This window comes from Carcharodon carcharias, chromosome 9 (genome assembly GCF_017639515.1).
Source record: "Carcharodon carcharias isolate sCarCar2 chromosome 9, sCarCar2.pri, whole genome shotgun sequence".
NCBI classification, from domain to species: Eukaryota; Metazoa; Chordata; class Chondrichthyes; order Lamniformes; family Lamnidae; genus Carcharodon; species Carcharodon carcharias.
The window spans coordinates 4,140,380-4,157,097 of NC_054475.1; the positions used below are offsets into that span (position 1 = coordinate 4,140,380).

The 16,718-nt window shown below is 39.2% G+C and overlaps 1 protein-coding gene across 3 annotated transcripts in view; it reads left to right on the top strand.

Annotated features, from left to right (window-relative positions):
• LOC121282049 (fibroblast growth factor receptor substrate 2-like) overlaps positions 1-15,577 on the top strand; it is a 72,489-nt gene extending 56,912 nt beyond the window's left edge. The window contains exons 5-8 of one of the 3 annotated variants that reach the window (XM_041195432.1): positions 1,303-1,464; positions 4,240-4,406; positions 5,845-6,794; positions 8,532-15,577. In XM_041195432.1, the coding sequence (XP_041051366.1) occupies positions 1,303-1,464; positions 4,240-4,406; positions 5,845-6,794; positions 8,532-8,559 (1,307 nt within the window). In that variant the 3' untranslated portion in view covers positions 8,560-15,577. Of the gene's footprint in view, positions 1-1,302; positions 1,465-4,239; positions 4,407-5,844; positions 6,799-8,531 lie in introns of those variants that run through there. The other 2 variants (XM_041195434.1, XM_041195433.1) reach the window with 2 other exon arrangements.
• Positions 15,578-16,718: the final 1,141 nt, after the last annotated feature.

A 16,718-nucleotide genomic window follows, 5' to 3' on the forward strand; every position in this document is an offset into this window, starting at 1 on the left:
GAACCATCAGTGCACAATATGCAATCTACCCTACATTAAACTCTTATCTCATTTAGTGTGTGAGGCAAATTTCTTCATAAATACACTTAACTTCCAAAGTGAGTTGAGCACATCTCATCAATTCTGACAAACAAATCTGCAAAAAAAAAACAAACCCCATGAAAATTTATATGATCAGGCCTACCTAACACCTTCTTTCACCCCACAACTAGCCAAGCTGCCTCTTCAGAAAGTCAAGGCAAAACAGAGGAAAAAGTGCTTGATGCTTGTCCAGGAAAAACATTTTTTCTTTAGCTGCTAATACAAAATCCAGCAGGTAGTGGTTGTTCATGTTGCTCTGCAACATCAATTAATTATTTAAGGGGATACATTTTAGGGAAAGTTAGATGGGAACAGGTGGAAGAAAAGAATAGAACATCACACTGATAAGGTTAGATGAAGCAAGGGAGGAGGAGTTAGGATTAGAGCTTAATCACTGGATAGATATTTTGGGCCGAATAGGGAGTGAGACTAGCTAAGTTTCCCTTGCAAAAAGCCAGCTGGGATGCAACAGACTGAACGGCCTCCTTCTGTGCTATCACCATTCAATATATTGTAAATACACTTCCATTTTTTTATTCATTCATGGGATGTGGGCACTGCTGGCTAGGGTAGCATTTATTGCCTATCCCTAATTGCTTTTGAGAAGGTGACGATGAGCTGCCTTCTTGAACCTCCATGTGGTGTAGGTACACCCACGGTATTCAACACAATATTTATAAAATGCGTACAGTTAAATTGTGGAAAGATCCCTATTTACGTGAGATGTTTCTATTTTCTTTAGTCAATAGCTTAAATTACACGCCAAATCAAAATTACAAAATTAAATTACAAATCAATCGATTTTGGGAGCTTTCTAATTAATAGTTGCTGTGCACCACCTACTGCTTGCTAGAGGTAACTGCTGGAAAGCTTGTAGCACTGATTTATTTTGCAGCAGGAAAATACAGCAAGTGATCACACTGAATGTCAGTAGAACTATGAGCCGATTTTATTACCGTAGCACTTGAAGGCAGTGTTTGATGCATGCATCTATTCTTGATCCTGAATATTGGGTAAGCTAAGATTTATGCTGCATGAAATTAGAATAATTTGATAAAAGCTATTGATTGATTGGTTCACCATTTGAGATCTGCCAATCAAAGTGGTCTTGGATTTCTTTGAGTAAAATCTCAAAGTATTCTATTCCTTGACACCTTTTTCAGGACTTTGGATTTTCACAATTTTTGTGTAATAACTGATTAATTATTACTTATTTTGCAGGCATTTTTGCCTTCAAGTGTGCACGTGCTGAGGAGATTTTTAACCTTCTCCAGGAGATCATGCAGTGTAACAGTATTAACGTAGTTGAGGAGCCCATGATAATATCAAGAAGCACTCATCCAACAGAACTTGATTTACCAAGGACGCCTCAGACACCAACCAGTGAGTGATTGTGGAAGATGTTTCTGGGGTAGCTGGGTTTGAAAGAAAACAGGTTGTGTTATTGGGTTAGGTGTGTTGGATAGATATTTTATATTCCCTACAAACATTCTAAAGCCATGTTGTCTAACTGCATAATTGCAGCCACCTTACATTGTTATAGCATTCTTGATGTATAACAAATGTCCCCAGGTGCTCCAGAGTGTAACGACAAGGTGAATGCAAAGGCAACGAAGGGGACACTAGGAGGGGTGATGTTTGGCTGAAAAGCTTGATTTTCAGGTGGGGTTCAAAGGAGGAGAGAGATGATGGAAGATTAAGGGAGCAAATTACGGAACATGCCTAAATGGCTGAAGGCATGGCTACCAGCGGTGAGGTGAAGGGAGGGAGAAAAGAGCAGAGTCACAAGAGGTTGAACCTGGCTGTTTTAGAGCTTGAAGTGGTTACATTGCTAGGGAGGGGCAAGACATGAAGAGATTTAAGTCCATCAGTGAGTACTTAAATTGATTTAATCAATGTAGGTCAGTAACGGCAGGGTGATAAATAAGTGGGAATTGAAGCATGAGGGAAAAGAATGTGGGCAGTTGGGTTTTTGGAAGAGTTGAAGTTTCTGGAGGGTGGGGGGTGGAAGCCCAGGATGTTGGACATGCATATGACAACACTGAGCCTGCAACACCTTGTATTTATATAGTGCCTTTGATGTGATCAGATGTTTCAAGATGCTTTACAGGAGCATTTAGGAAACAAAATTTGACATGGGGCCGCATGAAATGCGAAGGTAGATGGCCAAAAGTTTGATCAAAGTTAGGCTTTAAGGAGGAAAGAGCGATGAAGAGGCTAGAGAGGGAATTCCAGGGCTTAGAACCTAGGCAGCTGAAGCACTGCTACCAATAGCAGAGCATTTAAATACGGATGCTCAAGAGGCCAGAATTAGAGCATGAATGTATTGGAGGGTTGTAAGGCAGAGGGAAATTAAAGAGATGGAGAGGGGCGAGGCCATGGGCAGATTGAGAGTGGCCGTTGAGTGGTAGAACCGAGCGTTATCAGCATACAAGTGTTGCTAATCTTGTACCTGGATGATTTGCTAAGGGCTACATGTAGTGAAGAGGAGCAGAGGTCCAAGAATAGATGCCAGGGAACTCCTAGTTGCAGTGAAGTGGGTATAGAAAGAAAAGCCATTGCTGCCAATTCTTTGACTTTAGTTGTGTTGGTAAGTGTGCAACCAAGCATAAGTCTCATGGAGCTGGACAACAGGATACAGTTGGAGGAGAAGGATGAGGCTGACTGTCTCAAATGGTTCCAGAGGAGACAAGGAGGGATAAGGCATTACAACCATGGTGGATCTCATTTGTGACAGTTTCATAGGGAAGTTTTGGTGCTATAGCAGGTGAAAACCTTTTGGGAGTGATTTCAAATGAGGACTTGTGCAAAGGATGGGCACTTATTAAGGAAGCAGTATAATGTTTAAGAACTTTTGAAAGGAAATTGGAGGTGAGGCTATTTGTTTGTAAGGACAAAAAAGTAGATGGTGGTAACAAAAGTTTTGAAAGTGGGGTTTGGTGGTGGTATCTGAAGAGAACAAAATGTTTGCAATTTTAGCTGACATGAGGGCCAGAAAGGCATGTTAGGTTGTCAACAATTTAGTGGGAATAGATCAAGTGAGTAGGAATTAGATTTCATAGATGTGAGCTCAAAGAGGCCATAAGGGGAGAAGACAGAAATGGGAGAAAAACGCAAGTTCAGGGTTTAGGGCAGTGAGAGGGAGATCAGAGGGTGATATGACTTGGTTGGCAAGGGGAAGGTGGGAGAAAGCAGTGGGCGCAACTGAATGAATGGCCTCCATCTTAGTGATGAGGAAGTCCACAAGCTTGTTGCAGTTGTTGGCGGTAAGGCTGAAGGGGTGGGGTAAGGAAGAGATGGGTTTATGGTGAAGGTAGGTGTTAGAGAAAATAATTTTGGAGGCTATCTTTGCTATCCAGGAATAAAGTGTTGTTTGGGCAGAGGAAAACAAGGCCAAATAGTGCCCAATGTGATCTGGTGGCTGGCTAAACCATTTTGTGCACCAGATATACTGAAGTCAGCACTCTTTTTAAAAGAGCAAAGGTGGAAGCCATTCCACTGGAATGGGTGAGACTGTATTTTGTGGACCAGGACATCAAAAGTGGAGGTGATGGAGCGATTGAGCAAATGAACAACTGCAGTAATATTATGGTGAATGGAATGGCGATAGCTTGACAGGGAGTTTGAAAGTGCAGCCAAGAATAACTTGAATTATTTTCGGGGATGGACGCAGAAGGAAGTAGTGGTGGAATGGGAGTATAAACCCTCTTATACTGTCCATGTAAGTCAAGATTTATTTCTACAGCCTCTATTTCTTTGTAGGGCTGTAATTAAGTCTGAAGAGGCAAATGGCTTTGCTTATTTGCTTGAGTTTAAATTCCTTTGTCAGTTTCCTGACACCCTCCTACTTCATCCCCTTTGCTATGAAGACGAAATCCCAAATCGACCTATGTTGCTTTTGTTTCTGTAGAGTACAAGATTTCTTCCAATGGGGGGAAACTGATTTGTTTACCTTATATCATGCTGGTGTGATTCTTGGTATAATCTAACAATTATCTTCCTATTGAATTTCTTGGAAGGGCCCAATGATCTTTCTATGAATATAAAAAGGTTAGTGGTAAATGAACAAATAACTGGAAAGAGTTTGGAATAGTTTGTTAATACTAACATGCAGTTCAACTTGCTGAAGTAAAGCAGAGTGCAAATGATTTTTTTCAGCTCCTGGTTTTGCTGTGCCAGGATTTCCAAATGGGTTCCCATGTTATCCACCAATGGGCGATGGCTCCTCTCACCCATCAACTCGACATCCCTCCATAGGAAGCACCCGCCTCTCCTCAGTGGGTGAAGATTCTACGCATCCTTTGATCGTAGGTGGTGACGATCAGGTGCGTACACACCTACTTATGGTCAATTTAATTCACAGGTTGAAAACTTCACCTATAAATCATTATAGCCTCAAAATATTGCCATAATCCAATAAATTGATGTTTTTTGGGTTGATGCACTTCAGCCCTCCTTATGCTATTTGTTCATTGTTGGAAAGCAATTTGGAGTTAGGAGGTATACAGCTCTGTAACATAATATGGGAATAAGCAGCAATGTCAGCAACTGAAAAGACAGATAGAAGAAGCTTTAGGTCTATACTGTGCTTAGAACAAAGGTTAGTGAAAATCAGAATTTCTTTCCCCTCCCACTCCCAACCCCCAAAAAGACGTTGAGCCCAGGTGAGTTGAAAATTTCAGAACTGTAATTGCTATATTTTTGTTAGGCAATGGTTGTAAGGGTTATGAAACTGATTGGCAGTCTGGCTAGAGGGGCTAGATGGCCTACTCCTGTTCCTATAAGCAGGAAGATAGGCGAGCCACTTTATATGGTGATACTTCTTTAGAAAGAAGCACAGCCAAAGACAGTGTAAATGCATTGTACAATTACCGTCATGAAGTCATCAGAATTAAATACAGAATTCTACTGCAGCGCTAACCTCTGGAGGAGTGTATTGTTAAATCAATTAAAGCATTCACTTATCTATTTGAGCTGAAAGTAAATCTTGTAGTGGCTTATTCTGGAAATTAATTTAACCTATATATGTGCTAGAAATGTCATACTAGGCTTGTAAATGAGATGTACAGTGCACAGCGTATTCTCCATTGCACGTGACTCAAATATCAGTGGTTAGTGTTCCAGGTAAGCATTTATTTGGACTGTTGTATCTGTCATGAAAATTAACAAAATTACCTAACATTAAAATTCTAGCCAATTATTTGATAAAAGAATATTATTTCATTATTTTGTCAGTGTGCTGTATTAGTGAATATAATTTATTTGTTTTAGATGTGATACAAAATTAAATAGTTTTTCATTGGAAAATTAAAGACTAAATCAAATTATCCACTTTGATGCCAACCTAACCAAATTGCACCGCGAGGAGGGAAATCAATAAAATTCCACAATTACTGCTTATTTATACTTTCTCTAAGCTGATTTCAGAACCTAGCAATTGGCCTTTTATGACACCGAGCAGGTGATTGATTCTGGGAGATGATTTTTTTTTAGTTATTGGGTAAAATAAAGTAAGGAAGGTTACATTCTCCTGTTAGTCGACAATGGGATAAGTTTGGACTGACAATCTCTTCATTTGTAAGTTGAATTAAGTAGTTTGTATTACAGTATTATGGGCAAGCCAAAAAATTATTTTATTCCCTCTATTAATTTTATATCTGTCTAATCCATGTTCAGTCCTGATTAAATTTGGTAATGTTTACACATTTTAAATGTAGTTAGTGAATATCTTTTTTCAACATTTTGTGGCCCTTTTTCCTACAGATTCACACATATGTGAATACTTCCAATGTTGATGAGGAGCGGAAGAAAAGACCCTGTGTTCATGGCCTGACGGAGGCTCGACCGTCCATCTCTGAAATGATGCGAAGCCATGCAAATCACTGCCCTGAAACAGAGGACAGAACTCCTCAAGTCCTCCTGCAGCCTGGGGAGGTCAAGTTTGTCCTTGGACCAACGCCAGTTCAGAAACGAATAATGGAGCGCGAAAGGATAGAGAGACACAAAGATCACACTGAACACAGTAGTGGCGACTTGAGTTTTGTGGACCGAGATAATATCCACGATGGTGATGAGTATAGCATGGCGTGTGCATCTAACAACAAGATGACTTATGAGAATATTAATGGCTTGCTTGTGTCCACTGGTACAGGGTTACGACGAGGTCGGCTCAAGATGGGTGGGGATGGCCAAAACCTTAACAACTGTGCTCATAGGAAGACAGCCATGCTGAACTATGAAAACCTGCCCTCTTTACCTCCTGTATGGGAAAGCCAGACACAAAGACGGGAGGAAGAGGACTGGAGTGACCCTGGAACCCCTCCACAAAATGGATACCACAATAACTTTGACCCACTGCGGAACTATGTCAATACTGAGAATGTAACTATTCAACCTGGTTTACATAAAGTAGACTTCACCCGGCGGTGGGATTGCACTCCAAATGTCTTCAGCTTTGACTTTAAACGTCCGTGCCCTGAACAAAGACAATTAAACTACATTCAAGTGGAGCTGGAGGGTGGGAGTGACTCTGATAACCCCCAGACCCCCAAAATGCCCAGCACTCCAGTTCCGCCAACTCCGACACGTAGGACTGAGTTTTACGCTGTGATAGACATTAAAAAGACAGCTGCTATGTCCAGTTTGCAAAAAGCACTACCAAGGGATGATGGGACATCAAGGAAGACGAGGCACAACAGTACAGATTTGCCATTGTAAGCATCAACAATTTTCATCCTTGAGCTTAGTGTTTATATCTGCCTGTTCCAATTGGGTGTAGTTCCATTAGTTATTAGGACTAAAATTCTCCTGTGGCTATACCCTGGTCACTGCTTCCTGTATGGACCTGAGCAGTTATTTGACCATGAAGTGCAATAGAGCTGAACTTTTGTTTCCACCTATGCCCATTTTCTGCTGGGAATAGCAAATAACGGGCGGGAGTCCTGGTTAATTTCTAACCTGATAGGATCCCCGCAACCTCCCTGCCCAGGTCAGCTGATCCACAGATCACGGATTAAATCAGGAACTTGCTGTTTTTCTGTAATAAAAGCAAAATACTGTGGGTATTGGAAATCTGAAATAAAAATAGAAAATGCTGGAAAACTCAACAGGTTTGCTAGCATCTGTGGAGAGAGAAACAATTAACGTTTCGAGTCCAACAGGACTCTTTGGTACTGAAGCGAGGCAGAAATGTGATGGGTTTTAATGCTGTTGAAATTGGGGAGGGTCAGGTAGATTTGCTTTATCTTTTTTAAAAAGGAAAAGATGGAAATCTGAAACAAAAGTATAACATGCTGGGAATGCATAGGATACCCAGCTCTGTAAAGAGAAAAGTGTGGTTGTGATGTTTCAGCAGAGCCAGACTTAAGCATGTGCTCGTCCCACATAGACACCCCCTCCCTGCCAACCCATTGATCAGTTAAAACACAAATATGTAATAAAATTCATGAAGGTACAAGTCTATAGACTTGGACTACAGTGTCAAGTGATTCACATTACAATATACTGCATTTAAATGAAAAGGTATCATTTTGCCAAACACCCAAGATTTGTACGGCACCCCTGGTCAGGATCGCAATGTCTGCCAGGGACCCCAGGGGCATAGCCCTATAAACCTGTGCATTAATATACCCTTGTCTTTCTGGTGTGGAGACTTGTTTTCAGTTACTGATTGCCCTAGCATTTTCAGTGTTTATTTCTGCTTTGTAAGCTTAGCAACGCAGTGAGATGATTTTATGCATTGAGCTATGAGAGGAACCCAATGCAATTCGTTCAATTTGATATATAATGGGACAGATCTGTAGAAGAAGTTTGGTTTTGAAACTATATGGTTTTTCTTTGAGACTTTTTGGGAATTGTGAACATTATTTGAATTTACATTTTCCAGCTGTTAAATTATTTTGCAATATTATAATGAAATAATTTAGGATACATTTAGCATCAATGTGACAGAACCATGTTGATTCTCTTTATTTTTTTTGTACCCCTCTTTTCGAGGCAGTGAATTGGCCTTGGCTGTATAGCTTTCCATAGATACCCCACCAAACTGGCCATTCTCACCTAGGTCATGACAGGAAATGCTTACACCTAATATCTGTAAAGTTCTTTCCAAATTGATTCATTAGACAGCAGTCAGGGAGTCAGACCCCTGGCTGGCTTTACCTTTTATAAAACATCATCTGAAGATTGACCTTAAATCAACCATTCATATTTTAAAAGCTATTTTGTGTATTTTGTATTTCTATTCATCTTTTACATGTTTAAAGCGTCAGGAAAAACACATATAGTGGTTTTTGCTTTTCCTTATTTGGGTATTAACATATTCTTGCACATTTTGTGGAGTGTTGTACAAGGTGGGATGTTGCAAAAAAAAAAATCCAGTTTTACTGGATTAGGTCAGACATCCATGTTCATGCATGTTTTTAATACTTTTCTTCTATGTTTTGTTACAGCTCTTCATTTGTTGGAACCCACTGCTAGCCATAATTGCCATTAAAAATGAATTCTTAGAAAATGTCCTACTTCTGAAGTGTCAAATATGGTACATTATAGGCTATGTTCTCTTCTTTAGGTAAAATTTTGCCTTTTCTTTTTAAGGGACAGTCTCTGTTTTAAAAGGTCTTACGTGCACAGACATTTCAGAATGGCTTAAAAGTGTTACTACATTCCTGCAGAGATCCTTTGTTAAAGATAACAAGCTTGGTACAGAAATAGTCATTTTGATGGGCTGCTACTTTCGAAAGGAAACAATATCATGTGCTTTACGAAATAAGTTTTTTTTTAAATGTCCTTTTTAATGCTTTTTGAAATAGACTGTGTGTGCAGGCCCAGGAAAACAGATACGGTCTCTTAGATTTAAGTGTCAGGAGAAGTGTTTGGTGACAGTCATTACTATGCATCAGTCAACATTGTTTCACTGTGCATTGTGTAGTGAAAGTTATAAAAACTACACAGATTAGCTCAGATGAACAACTGTCAAAGGATTAAGGATGTTTGCTACAAATTTCAAAGGTGGCCTGCTCATTGAAAATGCTTTTGCTTTATTTGTCAGTGGAAATTAAATTAAAGTTTGATGAGATGGGGATTCTGATACAGTATGTTTGTATTGATAAAATCAACATAGCACAAATATAATAATTTATGATCCATCAATACCTCTAAGCTTATCTAGTAAGTAATTAACCTGTGCCTAGTAGGAAAGTCAACAGTTCAATCTAATGGTTGAATTAGCTGATCTCTGCAGTGACAGTGGTTGGTTGGGGAGGGGAAGGAAAGGCATCACTGCCCCTCTTAGCTGCAGTCTCATGACTCCTGGAAGAAGAGTGAGTACATGGATTTCAGGTGAAGAGGCACTTCTGGCTTGAATGGTCATCCTTGTGCAAGGTGGAGCAGCTTGCTGAAACTTGAGTTCTCACACATGAACAGTGATCATTTGGCATGGTAGGGGTGGGGAGGCGGTAATGCTAGTGTACAGATTCACTCACTCCAACAACTTGGGATGGAAAAAAATTGGCCAGAGAAATTAGACTTAAAAGGCAGTTGGAGGTGTATAAAAATGCTGCAGGCTAATATTTAAAATAATTAAACCTCTTTCTTCAAACGAGCATCAGTGGTCTAAACTTAAGTTGAAATTTGAGGTGGGCAAATGATTATGTAGCAGTAATTTCTACAGTAGATGTAGCGACACATGGAATGAGATTTCAGCTTTTCCCCATGTTTCCAATATATCTACTATGAATCAGAAAGGAGAAGACCCCAAATTTTTAGCCCGTTTCAGCTAGTTACATAAGGGGTTGTGTGTGTGAGCACCATATATTTTGAAAGTACATACTGTTCCCTTATATAGATTGCAGGAATTTTCCATCAAAAGAGCAATCATTCATCAAACTTACTTTCTGCAATTTATATTGAACATCCTTAACTCTTATTTCTTGTTCTGTAATTGACTCTTTACATTTTCAGGGTTATAAAACATTACAAAATGTGCCAAAAAAGTGCCAACCCTCCATGCATGAAATAAGATGATATAGTGTTTAACAAAATCCAGTCTGTCTGGTGCCTTTGTTTACACTGAGACTTGCTCGCTCCTTCCGATTGTTGGAACTTTAAAGTTAATTACTTATTTGTATGTTGTACTTTGGCTGCAGTTAAACAAAAACACCATAACTTCACCAATTAATACAACAATGTGAGTACGACAGTGTTTGGCCATAAGCATTTCTGCTGAGGTCCATGGGAATGCAAATATTGTAATAACTTTCTGCACATGATCGCATAGCCTGATATTTGTGCGTTTTGGCTAACTTTCCCAATATGACTTTCAAAGCTGCAGTATATTTATGTTTTGAGTTTGTTGGGGGCGAGCTGACAGGTGTGGAGAATCTATGAAAAAGAAATGAAGGGCATCATTGTGTCTTACCTTTTTCTTTAAAAAAAATTTTAATTCAGACACTCAACAGCACTAAAGATTTTTATTTGATACTTGAGCGTCCCCATCAACTCAGTCTTAAATTGCAAGTCTTTACAAATATATTTAAAGTTTGAACATCTTTGTTTTAAAACTCCCTGCAAAACTGGCTATTGTGATATCAGAAAATGTCATCAATTCATATGACATTCCTGAAGCTAATTGCTTTCATTTTTCAGATACAAAAGGCGTTGTTTAATTAGAACTGCACCCCCCCTCCACCTTTTTTGAATTTACAGCTGTCATGGTGATAAGTTATAGATGGTGCTGCACTTTTTAGCTTATTCTTGTTTAATATGCTATAGTGAAAAGTCTCCACTTATGTGGAAGATTTTGGAACAAATTATTATTGAACTGGTTTCCTTTGTACAATTGTTTTTAACCTGAAAGTGGTGCCTTGTGTAGCACAGGAACTAGTGTGGCAAATTGTAGAAACAACCGAATGTGACCAAAAGTGGAATTTTCGCACAGCAGCCTTTCATTCCTAAACCTGGTTAGCCGTGTGAGGACAAGTAGTGAGGCACCAAGAGCTTTTCCTAAGCAGGGAGAAGAAAGTTGGTGGGAATCACTTCTGTGCTTCGTTCACACAGTACCAGTTTACTGGTTTAACATTTAAAAGCTCTTACACAATTGCCAATTTATGAGTGAGAAAATGCATAGAAATAATAACAAGATAACTTCAAAATGGGGGGTGCGGTGGCAGGGGGAAGTCAAAAAGAGTACATTTTGGCTCCTCCAGTAGCTTAGTGAGGTAATGCAATGAGTATCTGGTACTATAGACTGGGGGATCTTCTAGGTTCACATTAGGTCTATGAGCTGATTTTCAGTTGGAGACAGCAGTAGTATTCATGCAGTTGGCCTCAGTGCCACTGGGTTGGGAGGAGGGTAAAAGTGGCCATTGTTCCTATGCTTGTTGCTATCTAGTAACCCCCTGCTGATGTACATGCGAGGATTTCCAAGGACTGGTTGGGACTCGGCTGCATACATCCTCTGTCTCCCAAGGTGAATTAATATGTTGAATGAGTATTAAATCTAACACTTGAATAAATCACCACTTGAAATAGCTGCTGGAAGTGCTGCTTATAGAATTAGACCCCAGAAAGGGGGAGAATTGGCAGGGGCAAAACAAGTTGCAAAGAGCTAGTAAATGGAATTAGAAATTAGGCACTACCCCAGCATCCCACTAGATGGAACTAAAGTATCATATTTTAGCAATTTACAATTGATTCTGTTCTATGCAATTTGAGATCACAAAGTTATATGTAATAATTGGGGCATAGTAGCAAATAATGAAATTTCAATTGCCCAGTCCCACGTTATGTATATTTAACTGTTTTCATATTATGCTTGAGCAGATATTGGTGAGAATATATTGCAGCTTTGAAAATATTTTCAGTATGTGTTTTGAAAACTAAGTTGCCAAATTGCATTTACTTTTTCCAATTGTTGGGTGCAGTTGGCAATTTCTAGTTTATCAACAAGATTAAGCTGACTTCCATTTAACAAGTATATGTGGTCTTTGTTATCTGATGTTCATTTCCAGGATCATCTATATTGTTCACCACAGCTGTGAGGTATTAGGGATTTTGTCCTTTGAACCGAATCTGTTCTACACCAGTTCTGTGCACAACTTTTGAACTTCAGTCGGCCAAATAAATGGCTTCACAGTATTATCTTCTATATGTAGGTGTACTCATCAGGGTGAGGTTTACAGGGCTAAAGAATGAAACTTCCTTTCCACTTTGTGCTTTCTTTTGCACTCTTGGATCAGGCATAGCTCAGAACAAATCTGAAAATGAACATCGCTTTCAAGTCCTGGACATACCCGAGCTACAACAATTTGGGTTCTGTAACAGTCTTAATTAGCTTGTCTTAGATGAAAATTTCGAACCAGTGCCAAATTAGGGTTGATTTTGGACTACAGATTCCAACTGGAAACTGGATCAAGACTTGTCAGAATTTCTTTAATTTGTTTTCTTTTAATCTGTGACCTTAAACTTGTGGCAAATGAAAGAGACCTTGTTCTCTCCGAGTAGGATTTGAATCCAGATTTCTAGGGTAAGAGAGCAATGCTTTGGACTGCACAGCATCCACAATTTGCTCTAACCGGCTAATGGGTATGAAGCTGGTATGATAGTTGAGACTGAGACTTGCACTCTGTCCGCTGTTGCACTGCTAAAGCTACAGATCTTTTACAGCGCACTCAAGCCAAGAGCAGATCTTATTAAAGAGATGATTGTGCTGTCTGGATTTCTATTCAGGGTTTTCCACCAGCTCTCTTGTAATCCAAGACCATGTTGTTAACATCAACCAATGGATGTCAAAAACAAAGGATATAAGCCAAGAATCCTTGTATCTTGTTGACCTGGCTTGGCCAGATTTATAATAATTATAACTTCGTATTGTGCAACTTTAGCCTTAAAACTCTGGCCATGATGTTTCCTGTGCAAACTGTGTTCTCTGGGTGGGGTGAGGCATTTTTAATTTAAATTTAAATTTTTCTCTCTCTCTTTACTAAATCATTTAGAAGGCCACTTCATCACTCCCCCACCCCTGTTTTTAATAAAAAGAAATTTGACCTCTGATCAGTCGCTGAGACTGCTGATTACAGTTATGTTTACAGATTAGCACTGAAGTTTCTTTTACAGCTCAAGTGCCTAAATTGCCATATGGATTGGCTGGTAGCAGGTGTCTGTTTTCTAAATAGTGTCATTAGTGTTTTCTTTTTGTGTGTGGCTGGGGTTCATATATTAGAAAGTGGATGCTACTAATGCCAAGATTCAAATATTACAAATATGTTTGGAATGTAAGGCTTTGCCTGACTTAATCTGTAAAATGTAGAGGTGAGAAGCAAGTGCCTTATCACTATGCTAGTAAGATGTTTAGATGGAATCAAGAATTTTAAATGCTGTTGTGTTTGGCTACATTTCTTCCCTTTCCTTCTAACTACATATCTGCTGTAGGGGCCAAAACTTGGGTTACTTGGTCTCAAATCATTAGCATTGTCACAAATGCAAAAGTGGAAAGTGGCTTCATTCTTCTGTGCTGGTGACCAAAACACACTGAGCAAAAATGCTGGGACTTTAATGGAAGTATATAAGCCTGGTAATTTTGGTGTACTTTGTAGAGAATAAGTATGATTTGATTTGAAGTGCCACTGTCGACCTGATGGTGACATCTAGATGCCCAGTAATCACAAACGTGGTTGCGCAAATTTAATTGTACAGCTACTTTTAAATTTCGGTGGGTGTTTTCCCGTCAAGTATTGTGTAAAGTTTCATGAATAGATACTCCGAGCAGGTTTCAGGCCATAATCATCACCACCTTACGGTCCTTCATTTCTCTGCATGTGCTGATCTGCTGGCAGTTTTGTAGAAGTTTCTTGTGTACTGCACGTAGGTACGTAGATGTCCTTGAATATGCTGCTGTATATGTCCTGCTTCTGTGAGCTTTTCCCAGGTACAGAAGGTAATCACAGAATTTTCTGAATGTACACAGAACCCATTGCACCCAAAGAAATGTTAACAACAAACTGCTAACTGAGCTGAACTGTAGCCATTTGAAAAACTTTATATGCAAAAAAAGAAATAGATTCCGAAACTGGATTTTTTTTCCTATGCAGGGAGCACATTTGTTGTATAGTTGAAGTATGATTTTTTTTTTTTTTGGGACAGATGAGTGCATTTCCCAGGCCTTAGTAATCAGTCAGAATTAATATTTTTACTCAGTGCTGTAGAACTTCATATACACTCTTGATTGGAGGAAAATCATGTTGATCTGCGCAATTAGATTTCAAGCCTACAATTAGTAAGAATGTGATGTAATTGTATTGGCACCCTGAGATTGGTACCTGATCATTTTTAACTTTTCTTTAAATACGCGTCCAGGTTTTGTAGACTTGCTTTGTTAAAATCGTTGCCTTAATTTTACTAAACAGTAGGATGTTTGTGACATTTACTACCCTGACATATTTTCATACAAATGTGCGATATAATATCCCATTGCCCGTCTTAATCCTGTAATCCCATTTGTTCACGTGACCAATGCCACCACCAGTTTAACCAGGACTACAATAAATCCGCAGTTCAAATTTCACACATGCCTATAAGTTTTTTTTTGTGTGTGATGGGAACTGTGGTGGCATTTGTAAATTCTGTGATTATCTTGTTTCCTTTTTAGCTGTGATATCTTTTGAGTTTATAAACTCAGCTGTTTTTAACCCTTTCTAATCCATGAAGTGTTCAAACCTACTTCATGAATTCATAAAGGATCATGGTACGAATTGTCCAGAGTGCTTGATTGATAAAGCAGGACCTGCAGGTAAAATTAACCAGTAAATAATCTGGTTGGATTGTAACCATTTATAATGCAGTAAAGTTGTATTTTCTTTGTCAGTGGATTTTGCACATCTTTTATCCAAAATAATGTTAACGTCTGCACTATAGCAACATTATAAAAACTGCTCATGCTAAAGTGATTGATGCTTTATATTAAAGGTATTATTCACTCCGTATTAAAGGTAAAGCCCAGTAATTAGTTACCTGTTTAAATTGAGCTTCAATATCTTAATCAGCAACACCTTCACTCGCACATCTTCCCTCGCACAAAAGTGCCGTTTGTGCCCTTATGGATAAGGAAGGGTTAAATGCAATTAATGGCCTAGTTTTCCTTAGGTAAACTGTAGGTATGCTTAAACAGAATAATGGTATTGTAATTTCAGTCAAAGTAATTGTAGTCTGATTCTAAATATTTATGACTTTATTAAAGTGACTACACTAATAAAAGATCCCCATTAGGGATGAACAATTAAGTTGGATGTTTCTGTTTTATGGAAATCAGGTTATGTTTATAAATGCATTGTATTATACGGTACTGCAAATGTTATGTTCAAACTAGCACCATTTCATACTTTGTTTATATGCTGTATGGAAATGTATGAAATATAACGATTATAAATGTTGTAAGAGCAATGCTGTATTATACTTTATTGGCCTTTCAAAATGGCATATAGAATAAAGAAATGGACTAAAAGAAACTGTGTTCTTAATTTTTAAACAAATTTCCTTTAACTGTGTTTTAAAGAAAACATTTTAGAGACGTGATTAAAGAATTTTTTTTATTCATTCATGGGATGGGCCAGCATTTATTGCCCATCTCTAGTTGCCCATCTCTAGTTGCCCTTGAGAAGGTGGTGGTGAGCTGCCTTCTTGAACCGCTGCAGCCCATGTGGTGTAGGAGTGCCCACAGTGCTATTAGGAAGGGAGTTCCAGGATTTTGACACAGCGTCAATGAAGGAATGGCAATATATTTCCAAGTCAGGATGGTGAGTGACTTGGAGGGGAGCTTGCAGGTGGTGGTGTTCCCATCTAGATACTGCCCTTGTCCTCCTAGATGATAGTGGTCGTGGGTTTAGAAGGTGCTGTCTAAGAGTCTTGGTGAATTCCTGCAGTGCATCTAGTAGATGGTGTACACTGCTGTCATTGTGCTTTGGTGGTGGGGGGATTGAAAGTTTGTGGATGTGGTGCCAATCAGGTGGGCTGATTGATTGATACCACATCCACAGAATGAGCAATTAACTCTGGTATTTGCAAGGAGTCTCCCGTCTCCCAAGACCAAACCCATCGCGTGCAGGGTGCATTCAGCCGATTCCTGTGTCAGGATGTAACTTTGTTCCTTCTGTCTTATTGATGACAGAAAGAAGAACTTGCTTTTATATAAGCACATTTTATAACCTCAGGAGAGGCTGTGGTAATTCATAACCGATGAAGCACTTTTGTAGTTTTCTATTTTGGCAGGCAGGATGTGAGGCTAAACCATTACCAGTGATATGTTAAATTTTCACCCACCCTCCAGTCCTGACTACTTGGAAGAGTACAATTCATTGAGTGTAGGAGCATCAGCATGCTAACAGCTCTTTATGAGTGTACCTACACCACATGGACTGCAGTGGTTCAAGAAGGTGGCTCATCACCACCTTCCCGAGGGCAATTGGGGATGGCCAATAAATGCTGGCCTAGCCAGTGACACCCAGATCCGGAGAAAGAGAATAAATAAATAAACACAGTATCGTGCCCAAGTGGGAACAATTCATATTCAAGCTTTGATGATGAATTTCAGAAGGACAGTAACGGTCTGCTTTGTGGGGCGATAGGAAGGAAGGGGAAGAAAAGTA